Raw genomic sequence first — 16,777 nt, 5'->3', positions numbered from 1 at the left:
CCATCAGAGATGCAGGCTTCTGAACTGAGCGTTGATAACAACTTGGGTTGTCCTTGTCCTCTTTGGTCCGGATGACATGGCGTGCCAGATTTCCAAAAAGAACTTCGAATCGTGACTCGTCTGACCACAGAACAGTCTTCCATTTTGCCACACTCCATTTTAAATGATCCCTGGCCCAGTGAAAACGCCTGAGCTTGTGGATCTTGCTTAGAAATGGCTTCTTCTTTGCACTGTAGAGTTTCAGCTGGCAACGGCGGATGGCACGGTGGATTGTGTTCACTGACAATGGTTTCTGGAAGTATTCCTGAGCCCATTCTGTGATTTCCTTTACAGTAGCATTCCTGTTTATGGTGCAGTGTCGTTTAAGGGCCTGGAGATCACGGGCATCCAGTATGGTTTTACGCCCTTGACCCTTACGCACAGAGATTGTTCCAGATTCTCTGACTCTTCGGATGATGTTATGCACAGTTGATGATGATAACTGCAAAGTCTTTGCAATTTTTCGCTGGGTAACACCTTTCTGATATTGCTCCACTATCTTTCTGCGCAACATTGTGGGAATTGGTGATCCTTTACCCATCTTGGCTTCTGAGAGACACTGCCACTCTGAGAAGCTCTTTTTATACCCAATCATGTTGCCAATTGACCTATTTAGTGTTAATTGGTCTTCCAGCTCCTCGTTATGCTCAAATTTACTTTTTCCAGCCTCTTATTGCTACTTGTCCCAACTTTTTTGGGATTTGTTGACACCGTGAAATTTTGAATCAACATATTTTTCCTTTGAAATGATACATTTACTCGGATTAAACTTTTGATCTGTCATCTACGTTCTATTACAAATAAGATATTGACATTTGCCATCTCCACATCATTGCATTCAGTTTTTATTCACAATTTGTTTAGTGTCCCAACTTTTTTGGAATCCGGTTTGTAATTTTATGAAGACCTGGGGAGGCATGATGATGATTTACTACAAAAAGTATATGAATGAATTAGAAATCCCAATGAACTTTGAAGCCTACATCGAATCTTGGGCACTGAAGAAAATTCTAGAAAGCATACAATTTGACCAGAGACATACTCTAGTCGTAGGGGTCTTTCACCTTAACATACTTTTAGACTGCGGCGAAAAACTGGAAGAACAGGAGAACATGCAACATGTGTTGAGCTTATGTGAAAACAAAATAGGATAAGTGCCATACACCTCTTCAGAGGATACTAGTGAACAAGCAAACCAGGAGCAAAGATAATGAACCCTGTGAAAAATGATTAAAAACATACCTAGACTAGGCGCTAAACTGAATTCAGTTTCTAAACCAATTTAAAACAAGAAGGTTTATTTTTGGTTTTGGTGTTTCGTTCACAGGGTGCCAGCCATTTCTGCTGCCAAAGAATGGCCATTAGACAGAGGGGATAGTTAATTTCTCAAATCCCCAAATAGGGATTCTAGCGTCTGAAAATGACAAATTTAGCATTCTGCGAGCACAGAGATGAATGTGGTTTGGGAGTCAAACTCTGAAAAGAGTTTTCTTTGTTTCCTTCTTGGGATAAAACCTTCCATGCAATGATGCCATCATACCCATGAATCAGCCTGCATAATGCAACTTGACGTGTTACAGGACCAGACATGTATACATTTTCCCTGAAGCTCGGTGTTCTGAAAACGCAACAAAGGAAACAGCAAAGGCAGCCACGAAAAGCCTGTGGAGACATTATCCGTGTTCATAGCTGTGGTCACTGGATGGTTTTACTACTTCTGACCAGTACAGACTTAAAATTTCCTTCGCCTGATACGTTACAGCCCACAATTCCACCCACCCAACACCGAAAATTGTTCTGTTTAATTCCAGTCTGTTGGATTAGCTCCATTGATGCTAGATGCATTTGTTACTAGGGTTCAGTGTATGAAAATACTACATTTCATACTCTTAAAGCATTTAGGGGACACAGAGGTAATATTAGATGGTTATTTGTAATTGATGCTCAGTTCATACAGGTAATAGCCAATATTCAAATGAAAGCAGTGTGTAAATTAGCCGTAGAAAGAGGCTCCTTCCAAGTCCACAGCTGACTTATTCCCTAGAACTCATGACTTCAGCCTAGCCCAACTTTCATCCATTATCTCAGATCAAACAAGTGTTTGCAAACCCGTGCTGGCTCAGACACAGTAGCGGCGGCTGGCCCATAGGGGGCGCTCGGGGGCCGCTCTTCCAGATGTGTGTGTGTGTGGGGGTGATATATATATATATATATATATATATATATATATATATATATATATATATATATGTCAGTGTTACTTAATAGTGTGTGCCTACATGCAATCTGAATTATTTAAACAACATTAATTTCTACTGACTCTCATTCAACAATGAATTTCCACCGACAGATTTCCACCAATCATTTCTCCTCTTGGGCGCTCATCAAAGCGCCGCAGAAGTGCAGCGAAATAGCCAATCGTGTATGGTTGCTAGGCAAATATAAAAAGGTTTCACCTATCAGCACCGCTGAATTAAATGGTTTTGGGGCACTGGAAATTTCGCGCCTGCTACAGAAAATGCGGGAAAGTTTTGGATTGCTCTTAGGTCAGTCAGTCAGAGAGAGATGATGGCGGCAACAGTTGAGGGGCAGTTTCCAGCAAGTTCGGTGAGAACGTTGTTGAATTACCCTTTTGCGAGAAGGACAATAGTAGAAAAAAAATCTACTTTAAGGAGCTGGGACCCGACAACCCCGAAATAAATATCACCCATCCAACTAAAGAAATCAAATTATGATTGTGAAATTGTTGTCATTTTCTGACTGTTCATCAGAATGCTTATACTGGACTAGGAAGGTAAATCTACTGGTACGTCAACCCCATCAAGAATTTTTTTTCACCAGCCGCAACTGCTCAGACAGCTGAGGGGGGTGCTCCAGACTTGGCCTGGGTATAGGAAACTCTAAGAGCAGAATGTGGAGGGATCAGCAGACCCACGATGGTGATTCATACATCAAGCATTAAGCAAGGGCCCCCCAACTCACCACACTGTGCTCAGCAAACAGTCAGGTGGATGCTGGGAAGCAGCACAGCTTTTCAACATGTCAATGACTAAGAACAAAAGTGGACAGTCTACAGTGTGTGTACTCTTAAACGGATAAATAATTCACTGGCACCAAAACAACGCATAATTTGGGGTGATGACACTGATCTGAAAGCAAGCATTTCCACAGACGTCCACATCTTCCAGCAGACAGCAACGGCGCAGTGGACACAGCAATGTGCTGATATGATTCAGCTCGATTGAAACGAGCTGCGTTGATTCAAATTTCATTTCGTTCTCCTTCAATAACGAGGAATCGAAGTAACTGACTAACATAAATAAAAATTACATATAATATAGGCTACATTGAAAGGGCAAAATATATACAGAAGCTCAGAGTAGGCTACTGAGTGTCTTAGTAAAACATAACTTTTTTCATATTTTAATATAAACTGCCCATTGGCCGCTACATTGAACATGTCTATTCACTTGGAAAATAATTACATACCTCCCGAAAGGCCCTTATGTTCTTTTAATAACAACCAATTACATCTGAAATACAGCTAAACATTTATGACATTCGAAGACTGAAAGACAGCCAAATAAAGTTAGCTTTATCATTATTATTTCTTTTTACAGAAAGTACGAAAAAGAATATCACTAATAGATACATAAACTGGCAGAATATTATGAAATTGCGGTGTTTGTACGATGGTCAAATTTTTCAGTATTGAAGGGAACATTTACTTTCTTATGATGAAATGATGAACAAGCTGGTGGTTTGTGAACTTCGCCGGCTTGCGGAAGTGCTGAGGAGTTAAAGCGAGCCACAACCTAACCGTACAGCATACTGTGCCCGAAACGTCGCCGGAATGGCTTGCCTTTCACCGGCGTCATTTATTCTGTTACTGTGCGCCTCTCACTTCAGCTCCTGCAACACTGACATTTACGGAGGTAAGATGTTTTTCTAACGCAACTAAACACTTTCTGCAATAAGCAAGGTAAAGTCCCACCATTTCGACGTCTGTTTGTTGTAACAAATTTCATGTCGAGTTATAATCATGGACCGCTAAAATGTTATGGTCATAAAGCTGACTGCTAAATGTTATGCTCACAGTGTAGACTAATAAGATGTTTATTCACATTGAATACTAAAATGTCATGTTCACAATGCAGGCTAATTAAATGTTGTACTCATAATGTAGACTACTATATCGTTATACTCACAATGCATACTACTACAATGTTATAATGTACCATTATTTGGCGACTGATTACAACAAGCAAATATAATATACGTGTATGGAAAAAAGTTTAAAAAAAATAATGCATAGGGGTTCTGGGTTTATTATGATGCTTTGGAGTTTGGATTAAGAGCGATTTATTTGAAATAGTGCACCAACTACATAAAATAGAAGATTTGTAATAAATATAACGTAATATAACGTAAATATAGTGTGTAATAAAGTAATTCAAAGTTAAGAAACAGCGTTAAGAGTTGCTTTCCCTAACATTTTTCCCTTACAAACTTTAAACGATTACTCTGTTGGCTTTGATAGAGCTAATGACATTTCTGGATAGTGCTGATAGGTCTACTGTTTGTATTGCATTTTTAAACTTAACATAATCAGCAACAATAATAATAATGATTATTGGTATTATTATTATTATTATCAATAATAATAATAATCATGCCCACGCTAAGCTGCAGTATGTATTGTGAACTCTCGCTTTATTTGCACAGCAAAGTAAATGATCAGGGCTGAAGTTCGACTAGATCACACCCTGGGGTCCGCACGAAGGGTGCAGAGGTTTCGCTTCATTGAATGACTTGTTGTTGAACAGGTCTGTTGAATAAACAGATAACAGAGAAGGAGTAATCTTCAAGAGATAAGCTAATATTCACGGAGAGATAAATAAGCATTCACGGATTATGCAGGGAGAGGTAAATTACATTGCAAATCACACTGCCTCATGACTTAGTCATGCGTAATGGAAATCAGCAGAAAAGAAAAAAAAACGTAGGCCTATTATTTTATACTTATTAGGGATTGGAATTTTCCCAGGACTAGAAAACGTTACAGCTTTAAACAAAATCTCAAGTTCTGGAGAATTCAGATGAATGATGACACAAAGTATTAATCTACATATACTTGTTCATGTGACCCAGTTGTCATGAATATGGCCTGAACAGCCTGAATAAAATGGACTTTCGGAGATGTGATCTATCAATCCTCCAATAGTAAGCTATTCATTAAATAAATCTTTTTGTATATTATTCAAATTTTCATTAATAATAAAAATCAGATACTGTTGTTTAATGAAATGTTGCTATTGGATTTCTTTTTCTACAAAACCTCAAATTATGTATCTCTTACTGAAGCAAATGCAGAAGCTCTCCTGTCACATTCATAACACATCTTTCCCAACTGCAGGTGTATGCTGAACATTGTAACTGTCGAGCTCCGTCAGTGCCTGTAGTACTGAGTGACCCAATTAGAGTATCCCATCTCTCTGCAGTGTGGGAAATGCATTTCTTGCAGGCAGTTCCCTGGGTTGAGCTTTGGATTAAATAGCTGGCTTTCATGTGCACATTTGTATATGTTTATCTTGCAAGCTGCATTTCATGCACTTCTAGGTAACCAAATAATCACTTGCTTGACAGGGGTAACTGGGAATACTTTGCTGGGAATACTGCATAACTGCACAACTGTACATGGCCACACTTCTGTACATGACCACATGATTGTAAATCATCGGACAGCTATACGTGCTGCCACTGCTGTCACAGTCCCTGCATTTCAGCAGTGTATGACTGTACTGCTGTACATGACCACACCACCGTAACAGACCACTCTGCTGTACATGACCGTACCGCTGAACATGACCACTCTGCTGTACATGACCGTATCGCTGAACATGACCACGCAGCTGTACAAACACCGGTCTTCTACCTCACATCATGGGGGAAAGGACACATATGGCAGCTGGCCATATTGGGATTCTGGCAGCAGCCGGAACATGAATGCTCTGGTGTCAGTCAGTGGTAAGAGAAGAGTCTAGAAATTATTATTATTATTTTTAATTTGGTGATCAGTGGTTATTGTTGACACACCACGGCAAACAGTGCACAACAACGAAATGTGTCCTCTGCATTTAACCCATATGTGATATTATGACATAGCAGGGGGCAGTTAATTCAGCCCCGAGAAGCAATGCTTGGGGGCAGTACCTTGCTCAGGGTACCACAGTGGTGCCTTGCTGGTCGGGAATTTGAACCAGCAATTTTTCAATTACAAGTGCGCTTACCTAACCATTAAGACACCTTCCCACAGGGAGCAGATTATGAGTGAATTGTGACATTGGTTCAGAGAGATGACTGATGGATTGGATGCTGAGGGTGTTGGGGTTGCCTGGGGGCCACTTGGAGTCAGTGGAGCCCTGTAGGCATTTTGTGGCTATATGTGTTTGCTTAGGCAATGAAATCTGTGATGAAATCTATAATAAACCACAGTTTTGCATGTGAAAACTAAGTGTAAACAGGGAATCCCTGAGGACTCAGGCTGGAGCTCCTCATCATTCCCCCTGTCGTAATTTAAATGATGACGCACCAGTTCCTAGCAGAACTGAGGTCCAGTGGACCAGATAATATCATTTAATCAACTGCAGGGATTTTAATCTGAGAGACAATGTAGACACCCCTCCCCCCGCTTTGACTTTTTAAAAACTATGTACAAAATCAGAAGAATACAGGTAAAGGCACTGTATGGTATCACAACACCATGAAGACAACCAGCGACATGAACACAGACAGACAGCCAAACACAGCAGATAGCTTGGTGAAATTGCCTGCAGATATGACACAGTTCCCTGTCTAACATGCTCTGAACCATCAGCTCAGTTCCAGCTGGGCCATCATGATCTCCATTCTATAGCCATCTGAAAATGGATGACTAGCTTCGTAAGTACAAACCACACCATTGTCGAGCCTTGATAAATTGCCCATGATTCCTCTCTCTATGTGTACTCCCAGCTCACACACTGTTTGATTCTTGCACATGTAGCTCAACCATGCCTGCGTATGAACTTCAACTTGTACTGGGGAACTTTTCCTTTAAAAGGAAAGTCTTGCTCATTGCTTATTAATGGTTTGCTAATTTAACTCACATTCATTAAAAGTCTGAAGCACTGCATGAATCGCCAGATTTCTAGTGATCACATCTGCTTCAACAGCAACTTCCAGCCTGTAATCGTAGAAGAGAACTTTGTTTAATCCAATGTAAGATGGTTGCATTAAATTAGTAACATAACTAAAACAATTTTAGACACTGATAGGAAACAACCAATAACAACTTGAGTAATGTGCAGTTGCTTTAATACGGTGAGCTTTATGCAGTTCTGTATTGCGCCCAGGATGTGGAGGTGGCCCCCTACCTTGCTGTTAGAATTGATTAGACCCCTACAGAGAAACCCTGGCCATCACCTGGCCTTAGTGTAACCTCCACAGCAAGCATTTTAATAAGCGGGTCAGTGAGCCCAGCACCTGCAGGGACAATCTGCTCAGTGCTATGCCTGTATATGTGCTCCTGCGCATGTGCCCCTGTCCATGTGTGCTTCTGCATGTGTGCAGATTCCTGCGTGTACTGCTGTGCGTGTGCGGGTTCCTGTAAGTGTACTCCTGCACACGTATGGATTCCTACGTTTGTGAATGTTCCTGCATGTGTGCTGCTCTGTGTGTGTAGGTTCCTGGATTAGTGCTCCTGTGCATGTCCAGGTTCCTGGGTGTGTGCTCCTGCATATGTGTGCGCTCCTGTGTGAGTGCGTGCTCCTGCATGTGTGCATGCCTGTGTGTTCCTGGGCATATTCGTGTCCCTGAATATGTGTCTGTGCTCCAATGAATGTGCTCCTGCACGTGTCATCCATATTTTGTCACACATATGGAGGCAGGTCTTCTTTAATCTAATGCCAAAGAGGGCTGACTGATGTGTCAGGATTCAGAGGTGAATTAACTCTCCTGTGTGTTTGTCTGCAAAGGCATAAATAAAATTTAAACACTTGACACAGGGCTGAAGCATGAGGCCGACACCTCAGATCAAACCTTACATGCATTCAGTAACCAAAAAAATAATACATTTATGAGGTGTAGTCTCTACAGATGCATTTACTGCATTTCTATCTGTTTGTAACTGCTCTTTAAAGGTGTTAAGATTAAAAACATGGTGGCTCATATTGTTTTTGACAGGCCCTGGGCTGCACTGCCTGTCAGAACGGGAGCAAACCTTTCTCCTTTGGTCACCATAGAAACGAGGAATGAGGAAGAGAAAATCAATCAGAACATCCCGTCCCCCCTGATCCAACATGTTCCAGCTTATTCAGCCTCTTCAGCTTTTAGAGTTTATCTCAAAGTCCATGGCACACCCCTGACTGAGCTTACTACAGCGAGTCAGAGCAGAGTTGTGTGAGACACCTACAGTATGTAGGAGTTCTGACAAGCCATTAGTGCCCATGCAGCTTGCTTTATGTTTTTTTTTTAATATTGCTAGAGGCGTAGCAATGGAGAAACATCTGCTAGATTGCTTGCTTGTCCATGGTGTAATTTCTCTCTGGATGTCAGATTCCCCTGGTGCCTCTATGGACTGACACAGCAGAGTAAATAAAATGTTTTCCAAGCTGCTCACCATGAATTTCTACTCAAGCAAACTCCTATGGTACTGTTTCAGAGCCAGGGTCTGTCTCCCTATGTCTCCCTATGTGGCCTGGCAGTGAGTGGATTACCAGCCTTCATTATGATATGTGGGCAGAGCTCAGGGATAGTGTATGACACTGGGGCACATCTTGGTCTCAGATCTAATTCCTTTATAAAGACACAGCTTGCTGTTCTATCAGCTTCCAGGCTTCAGGATGGGTATGATGGTCCATCTCTACTTCTCCCTCTGTTCTACCCAGCATGCATCGTGCTGTGTGTAGTTGCATGAATTGTGAGTGGTTGTTGATCCTTATGTAAACATTTTGTGATTCACAAAAGATTAATGGCTTTTAAATGTTGCTGTGTGCATGTGGGGCGGCATGGTGGTGCAGTGGTTAGCACTGTTGCCTCACACCTCTGGGACCCAGGTTCAAGTCTCCACCTGGGTCACATGTGTGCGGAGTTTGCATGTTCTCCCCGTGTCGTCGTGGGGTTTCCTCCGCGTACTCTGGTTTCCCCCCACAGTGCAAAAACATGCTGAGGCTAATTTAAGTTGTTAAATTGCCCGTAGGTGTGACAGTGACTGGTGTGTGAGTGTGCCCTGCGATGGGCTGGCCCCCCATCCTGGGTTGTTCCCTGCCTCGTGCCCATTGCTTCCGGGATAGGCTCCAGACCCCCCACGACCCAGTAGGATAAGCAGTTTGGAAAATGGATGGATGGATGCTTGCATGTTCCTGGGCATATTCGTGCCCCTGAGTATGTGTCTGTGCTCCTGCATGTGTCATCCATATTTTGTCACACACATATGGAGACAGGTCTTCTTTATTCTAATGCCAAAGAGGCCTTACTGATGCACTGCATGAACACACAGGCATGCACACATAAACATTTAAAAACCATTAATCTTTTGTTATGGATCTCTTTCGTATATGAAAACTTTTTCATAATAAAATTTAAAATTTATCATAATAAAAAAAATAATCTTTTTTGGAATCCAAGTACAATTGTTTGCAGTGCATGAACAAATGTCACCATTTAAAAGTAAGATGACACCAGCTAGTCATCAAGCTAAGAGCCATGAGAGCACAGTGAAAGGAAGACTCTAAAGACATGCTTTGATCAGTGGTAGAAAGGGCTCAGAAATATTCAGACATAAGCTAGACAAGATGGCAAGTAAGATGGGTGAGCGGATGCATTGCAGTAGAGGCATGCTGATGGGTGAGTGTGGCGGTGTGCTGCCCCACTGCTGAGTCACTCACTCAGGATGGCTTATCAAACTCACTGGGTCACACACCCAAGCACTGTGTGGCCAGAAAGAGTGACATTCACCAATCCCACATTCTGCAGCTATGAGGAGGTGCACAAGCGCCTTAAACCAGGCGGACACCAGCCATGAGACACTTTCACAAGAAAAAGCAGATAGGAGATAGGCTGGTCTACATGTTTCATTAAGACCTAACAAAGACTTTTTTTGACTAAAGCCAAAGGTCAATGTGTCTGATACAAGTTCAATATTGATAGAAAGATTAAGCTGGGGAGATTAAGCAGGAGAAGTGGTTTACCCAGACATAAAAGGAGCTGGTGACCCACAGATGCTGGCTGTGATGGTGGAAGGGCTTGATCAAAGGATGTCATTTTATATTGAGAAATCGAGGGCTTAGAGACTATAGAAGCTCAGCAGAGAGCAGGAGTGATTGGGGGAACATGGCCAAGACTCACCTGAGGGAATCGATTAGCCATGGTGTGAGAGCAAATGGAGTTTGTTAAGAAATCAGAAATAAGCTTCTCCGTTTCTTAGTCCAGTTTAATGTTTAGTGGCCCAGGGGGAACACAAAGGAGGTGAGCAATAGGAACGATTGAGCAAGGTCTTTTTTATAACTGTTCAAGATAATGTGAAAGGTTAATTATTATTCAAGTAAAACTAGAAACTTATCCACAATGATACATGAAACCCAGCAATTAGTCTTTCCCAAAGAAGGAACACTTGCGAGGAATTGCGAGGATTCTCTTTGTGTGATGCTGACAAAAGCAATTTACAGCACAACAAGATTCCCTAACCAGATGTTTAAAACTAGTGAAGAAGTACGAAAGAGCTTCTAACTCTATTAGAATGATGTACTGAAAGACGTGTGAAAGTTTGCCTTCCAAGGTGCCTTGGTGCAGAGGCCTGAAAAAACACAGTGTCCTGAGCTCCCTGTAGGGTGAAATTTTGACTCCTATCTTCCTTTCTCCCCAGCAGAAAGGGGGCGTCCGGAGCTGAAACTCTTCCATCATTCCTGTGCCCTGAAGAAGGATGAAGGTCACTGCAAGGCCCTATTAGACCGCTTCTACTTTGACATAGAAACCAAGCAATGTGAACATTTTGGATATGGTGGTTGCGGAGGCAACGCCAACAACTTTGAGACTGTGGAGGAGTGTGAGGAAACATGTGTTGTGAAACGTGAGTTTGAGCCTGTTTTCTTAGCTTCATCTTCTTTCATGTCTCAGGAAAAGTTTACGCTGTAAGTTACAGGTATGTAAAAATACCTGTGTTATATGTATTTGGAGGCCATTTCTTACTCATGATCTCTCAGTGACTGTGGTAATGATCAACACCAGTAGTACTGATGATTCAAGGTGAGTTCTTTCAGCCCACAGCCATTACTACTGGAATCATTATTGTTTGTTCATTATGGTGTAACGCTTAGAGCTGCATAGAGATAACGCAGAATCTCACCGTACTTTAATTTGCTAGGAGAGCGACCCTGGCCAGCAGTATATGCTGCCACTGAGTAGGGATCTGACAGCAAGCTGATGGTACTCAGACACTTTAATGTGACCCTCAGTACTTCAGGGATTTTTCCCTGGGGTAAAGTCTGCTTTAGGGAGACCTTGGCTTTTTGAGGGCTTCTCACAAATGATCTGTTCATGCGGAACCACCATGCAGCCCTAATTCTGTTTTCATGCAGCTGGCAAATAGTTAAACTTTTTCAGATTTGAGATTTATGATCTCAATAAAAAGTGTAATACCTCTTCCAACACTGTTATTTTTCTGAAGTTATATTCTGATGCAAAATTGGTCTGTGGAAACAGCTTTGCATTTATAAAGATGAAAGGTAGGGTGCGAGACAGGAGTTTGCCAGTCTCGTATCTCGGAGAGAGCTGTGAGTCATGATGAATGAGGCCTGAGGAAGGGAGGTGCTCATAGGAGTCCTGTCTGATGAGGTCATCTAACACCTTAAAAGACCCCCCGCCCGCCCCAGCAACAGCATTATGGTCTGCATCAAGGAGAGGCATAACCCCCTAAATGAGCCTGAGGTGCTAAGACTAGACTATTCTCTCCGAGGGGCATGCCTATGGATCATCTGCTTACCTCATGTCTCACTGCCACCCCTCCGATCGACAACTTTTACCATTGCCAACTCCCTACCCCCTGTGCCCCCTGTGAAAATCTTTGGCGAGCGTGGCAGCATATGTGGCATGTTTCTGAAGCGTGATTTTCCTTTGAGGGGCCTAGAGGTGCTGAAGTCTAGCATGAGAGATCAAGACAGATCAAGAGAGATCAAATCTTCAGTTTTGGGTTCGTAAATATGAAGCCCAGTTCTCCATCTGTCTTGGTTTTGTTAAATACCTGTGGGTATAAGATATGTTACAGTTGTAATGAGTACAGTTGCATTTCTTGAAAGATTCTTTTAATCCTGTTCTGTTGTAAAAACAGACATTCATTTCTTACTGGGGGCAGTAGGTTGGTGCAAAGGAATTTGGTTGCCATCTAGTGGTGTGTGACACTGTTACACATACATGCCACTGTTACTGAAGTTCTTTTTATCATGGTTGTGAAATAATCACTGTATGGCTTAAGGGTTATGAAAGATGGATTTATGGATGGATGGATGAATGGATGATCTGTAAAGATCAAGAAAATGCACATAACGTAACAGCAATCATGCAATGCAAGACAGCAGTATAATTCAAGCTCATGTTAAAGACCAACATATGATATTCATCTGTGAAACGTTTACTTCTCTGAACTATTTATCTGGTGGAACTAAGCTCATGAAACCTCACAGACAGAGCTCTGAATGCCACTGACACTGTTCAAAAGACAGAAATGCATTACATATTGAAACTGTTCGCAGGACTGAAATGCTTTACACCCTGACACCGTGTAAAGGACTGAATTGCATTACACAGTAACACTTCTCAGGACTGGAACATGTTACATTCTGACACTGTTCATAGGACTGAGATACATTACATACTGACACTTCATCGGACTGAAATGCGTTACCTTAACACTGTTCATGGGACCGAAATGTGTTACACACTGACACTGTTCAAAGAACGGAAATATGTTCTACACTGACACTGAAGTATGTCGTCATGGTTTGTTCTGGTTATTTTTTTTTCTCAATCTTTTTAACTGATGTCCTAAAATGTCATTGGAGTATTTTAAGATACAGCTGTAGAATTAAAGAGACTGTGAACATATCTAAGATATTTGGAGGACAGTAAAGACAGATCATATTCATCATGCATGTGACCTACCTGTCTTTCACATACACACTACCCTGCACAACTCTGCTTCTCCCCACTGACATTCAGCGGACAAGAGCCCATGTCACCTGCCCGAGGAGGTAGGGCCATGCCGCGGCATTATTATACGCTACTTCTTCAACAGCGAGAGCCAGCGTTGCGAGTCCTTCTTCTATGGCGGCTGTCTTGGAAATGCCAACAACTTCAGGAGCAAGGCGGAGTGCAATGCCAAGTGCCTAAAGCAGGGTGGGTCAACCGGCTGGCCAGGGGTCTTGTCATGTGTAGATGTAGGGGCCACATGGGAAAGCGAGAGATTTAAAGCACATGAACAAGGAGGGGCAAGCCTGCATCCAGTGGTTTCATCTCAACTTTTGCACTGTGATTATCTCAGAACATATTTTATTAGTTAAATGTATAAATCTTAAAAGAAAAAATGGATACTTTAGTTTGATAAAATAGGTGCTTCCTCATCACTCTTTCGCACCTTCAGCGAAACTCTCCGAAACCCTTAACTCTCCCATTAATTTCCACAGGGCCAGAGAGAAGAGAGATGGCAGGTGACACCAACCCTGAAGCGGGAAATAAACCCAGAACCCAGGCTTTCATCTCATTGGAGAATCCCAGGGAAGGTCTGGCACAAGGTAGCTAGATGAAGATTCATACAGAAACAGGATACGTTATTGCTTTCTCTCCTTCTGGCCATTAATACTAACACAGGATCAGGAGTTTAGACCATTGTGAAATTATTAGAAGGAATGAGTAAGCAGGTTCAGTATAATGGTGACCCTGTAGACATTAATTGTTATTGTTGAAAAAATATTTGCAGCATTAGGTGTTGCTTTACAGGTAATAAGCAAAATAATACCCGTGGTTCATTCCTAGAGAAGACAAGTTGATACACTGTCATCTCCTCCTCATTTCTTTAATTCCAATACTTGGTAGCTTAATGAGGAAAACAGATGTATTTACACAGCTGGGGTGAAGCATGGCTCATATTCCATTAGTTCACCATGTGTTATCTGACAAATACACATACACTCTGATACAGCAGCTAGTCGACTCCACTGAGTTAGTCATTAATACAGCAGCACCACTTCTTGGCTACTGAGGTTTCTGCCCTGATATCCCTGAACATTACTTGCCATGGCTACCTGAGCTGGCAAGAGGCTAGTGTTCCTTACCACCTATCATCACTGTACCTTCCAACTCATCATGACCACAAACACAGATGCTAAGCAGCATAGTGTTCAGGGAATGGTAACACAAAGAGGTGTGCAGCGTTTCTTGCAGCCCCTAATCTAAAAATTTTAAAACCTCTAACTTCACATTGCCATTTTCCCACTTACTGTGGTGCTAGTGACTCTTTGCTCAACTCCAGATTAGTCAGTGCTTGTTTAGTTTTATAAAGCTTTATATTGAAATGGAACACTTCAAGGCAAGTTTCAACCACCATCCTACTTGGAAGAAACCTTTAATCACTCCTATCCTGTTTAATCACTCTTATCCTGTTGTGTTATCGTGTGCCAGGTGGCAGTCCCCCGGACCACTGCCTTAGCCCAGTCGAAAAGGGGACATGCCGTGAATCAATTAAACGATATGCATACAGCCCCACATCAAAGCGGTGCCACTCCTTCCGTTATGGCGGCTGCAGTGGAAATGGGAACAACTTTGGTACCAGAAGAGAGTGCATGAAAATCTGCGTGAGAGGTACAGTCACATGGACTAGGCAGTAGAAAACAGGCTAAACTGAGGTTTATTGAAGAGCCTTATACTAATTTCTCTGTTCAAGGCTACAGTATCACTTGCTTTAACAATGCTGGCACAAAGGTCAAAATAAAAATTACTAACACCTTGAGGCCCAGAGCTGAAGGGTGGTCTGATCCTACACCTACATTCATGTTAATTATCCTGTGTCAAAGAAACAGCATACTGTGCACCAAAAATGGGTTTGTATACGTAATAATTCGGTTATCTTTTTTGCAGGCATGTACAACCACAACCAAAGAGCAACACAATAAAAGACCACGATCCTTGAAATCATATTTGAATTGGCCTAAAATTCTGCTGTCGACTTTTTAATATTTAATTTTCTTTATGTGGGATTTTGTATTGTATTTATCTTAAAAGCACATAAATGTGTAGATTTTTAGTCACTGGTCCATTTATGTAATTGCTGTTCAGTTCTTGTACTCTAAAATATAAAGTTTTGTAGACCTAAAAAAAACAACAAATTTGATGGTTTCCTTCTGTACTCAAACACAACAAAAAAACATGAACTATTTACCTATAAAAAGTAATTCACATGAATACTGTGGTTGAATTCAGTTTTTATTATTAACCCTGCACTTCATAGGACTTCTTGCAAACAAAAACCAGATGTAGATCGGTGTTTAATGATAGAAATGTTGGGAGCACAGTGGGAGGAGGGGTGGAAAATCAGGAATAACCTGAGGAAGTATGGAGGGCTTACTGTGGTAAACTTTTTGTCAGGAACGCCCCCCCCCCCTAAAAAAAAAAAAAAAAAAATTAATAAAAAAAAATGTCATGCCCGGCTCGTCCGCTCCTCGTGTGTGCCACGCCCCCTAATTACCCACGTGTGATTTCCTGATCCTGCCCAGTCGTGTCTTGTTTCCTGCTGCCTTGTTCTGTGTATTTAAGTCCTGGTCTCCCCAGTTTGCTTTGTCTGTCATTAATGTCTGATGTTCGTAAGTGTGAGCTGTTTCCCGGTCCCTGTCCTCGTATTAAACTCCCGTTTGCCCCGTATTCCTGCTTCCTGCTTCCTGCTTGCCTGCTTGCCCGCACGATCGCCGCTTCACCCGTACCCGATCGTGACAGAATGACAGACCCAAAGAAGAAGCGGAGAAGGAGGAAGAAGCTCCCAGAAGAGCCGATCAGTCTGGGCGCCTGCTCGCTCTCCAGCCCCTGGCTCCCTCAGGAGGAGGAGCTCGTCCTGGGTCCCGACCTGGGACCGTACGGTCTGGGACCCTGCTCCCTGGCGAGGCTCTGGGCTCCGAGCGAGGATGAAGAGGACGAGCCCTTCGTCTTCCCGGACCCAGAGCCCCTCCCTGCGGAACAGCTATCGCCCCCTAAGCGGAGCGATAACCGGCCCGAGGGGCTGGCCAATGGGGGGGCCAGAGCAGTGAGGGACGCCATCCCGCGGGTTCCCCGCCCTCTTAAAGGGGCCACGCCCGTTTCGCCCGCGGCCCTCGCTGACAGGTACTTCACCCTCCAGGGACTGTATTGGAGGGTGATGGGAGAACCGGCCCCACAGGGCCCTCCGGAGGGGGAAAAGCTCGCAGTGCAACTGGGGCAGGATTTCGCCTCTTTCACTCCAGAATCCCCGTATTTAGATCTGGAGAGGATGGCTGAAGACCTCCGGAGGCTGATCAAGCTCCGGAGAGCTCCGGAAGCGCCCCCTCCGCCAGCAGCTCCAGGGCAGGCGCCCCCACTGCAGCCACCTGCTGCAGCTCCAGGGCAGGCGCCCCCACTGCAGCCACCTGCAGCTCCAGGGCAGGCGCCCCCTCTGCAGCCGCCTGCTGCAGCTCCCGGGCCGGCG

General features: G+C 43.1%; 1 protein-coding gene across 2 annotated transcripts; it reads left to right on the top strand.

Annotated features, from left to right (window-relative positions):
* Positions 1 to 3,816: 3,816 nt before the first annotated feature.
* On the top strand, positions 3,817 to 15,528 carry tfpia (tissue factor pathway inhibitor a). Of its 2 annotated transcripts, none has more exons than XM_049023003.1 (6): positions 3,817 to 3,974; positions 10,943 to 11,146; positions 13,291 to 13,467; positions 13,755 to 13,862; positions 14,749 to 14,928; positions 15,205 to 15,528. In XM_049023003.1, exons 1-6 carry the CDS (start codon positions 3,893 to 3,895, stop codon positions 15,237 to 15,239), a joined length of 786 nt encoding a protein of 261 aa, XP_048878960.1. In that variant the 5' UTR covers positions 3,817 to 3,892; the 3' UTR covers positions 15,240 to 15,528. The 2 variants fall into 2 exon arrangements, with proteins under 2 accessions (XP_048878960.1, XP_048879037.1); XM_049023080.1 differs by having other exon boundaries at positions 3,823 to 3,974; positions 10,946 to 11,146.
* The last annotated feature ends 1,249 nt before the right edge of the window (positions 15,529 to 16,777 follow it).

The sequence above is a fragment of the Brienomyrus brachyistius genome, chromosome 1 (assembly GCF_023856365.1).
Source record: "Brienomyrus brachyistius isolate T26 chromosome 1, BBRACH_0.4, whole genome shotgun sequence".
Classification (NCBI taxonomy): domain Eukaryota; kingdom Metazoa; phylum Chordata; class Actinopteri; order Osteoglossiformes; family Mormyridae; genus Brienomyrus; species Brienomyrus brachyistius.
This window is presented reverse-complemented; position numbering and strand designations above follow the sequence as displayed.

Coding starts and splice junctions, on each gene's coding strand:
- tfpia (XM_049023003.1), top strand. CDS start 3,893: ATGGCTTGCCTTTCACCGGCGTCATTTATTCTGTTACTGTGCGCCTCT. Junction 3,975..10,942: donor CAACACTGACATTTACGGAG/GTAAGATGTTTT, acceptor CTTTCTCCCCAG/CAGAAAGGGGGCGTCCGGAG. Junction 11,147..13,290: donor GGAAACATGTGTTGTGAAAC/GTGAGTTTGAGC, acceptor ACTGACATTCAG/CGGACAAGAGCCCATGTCAC.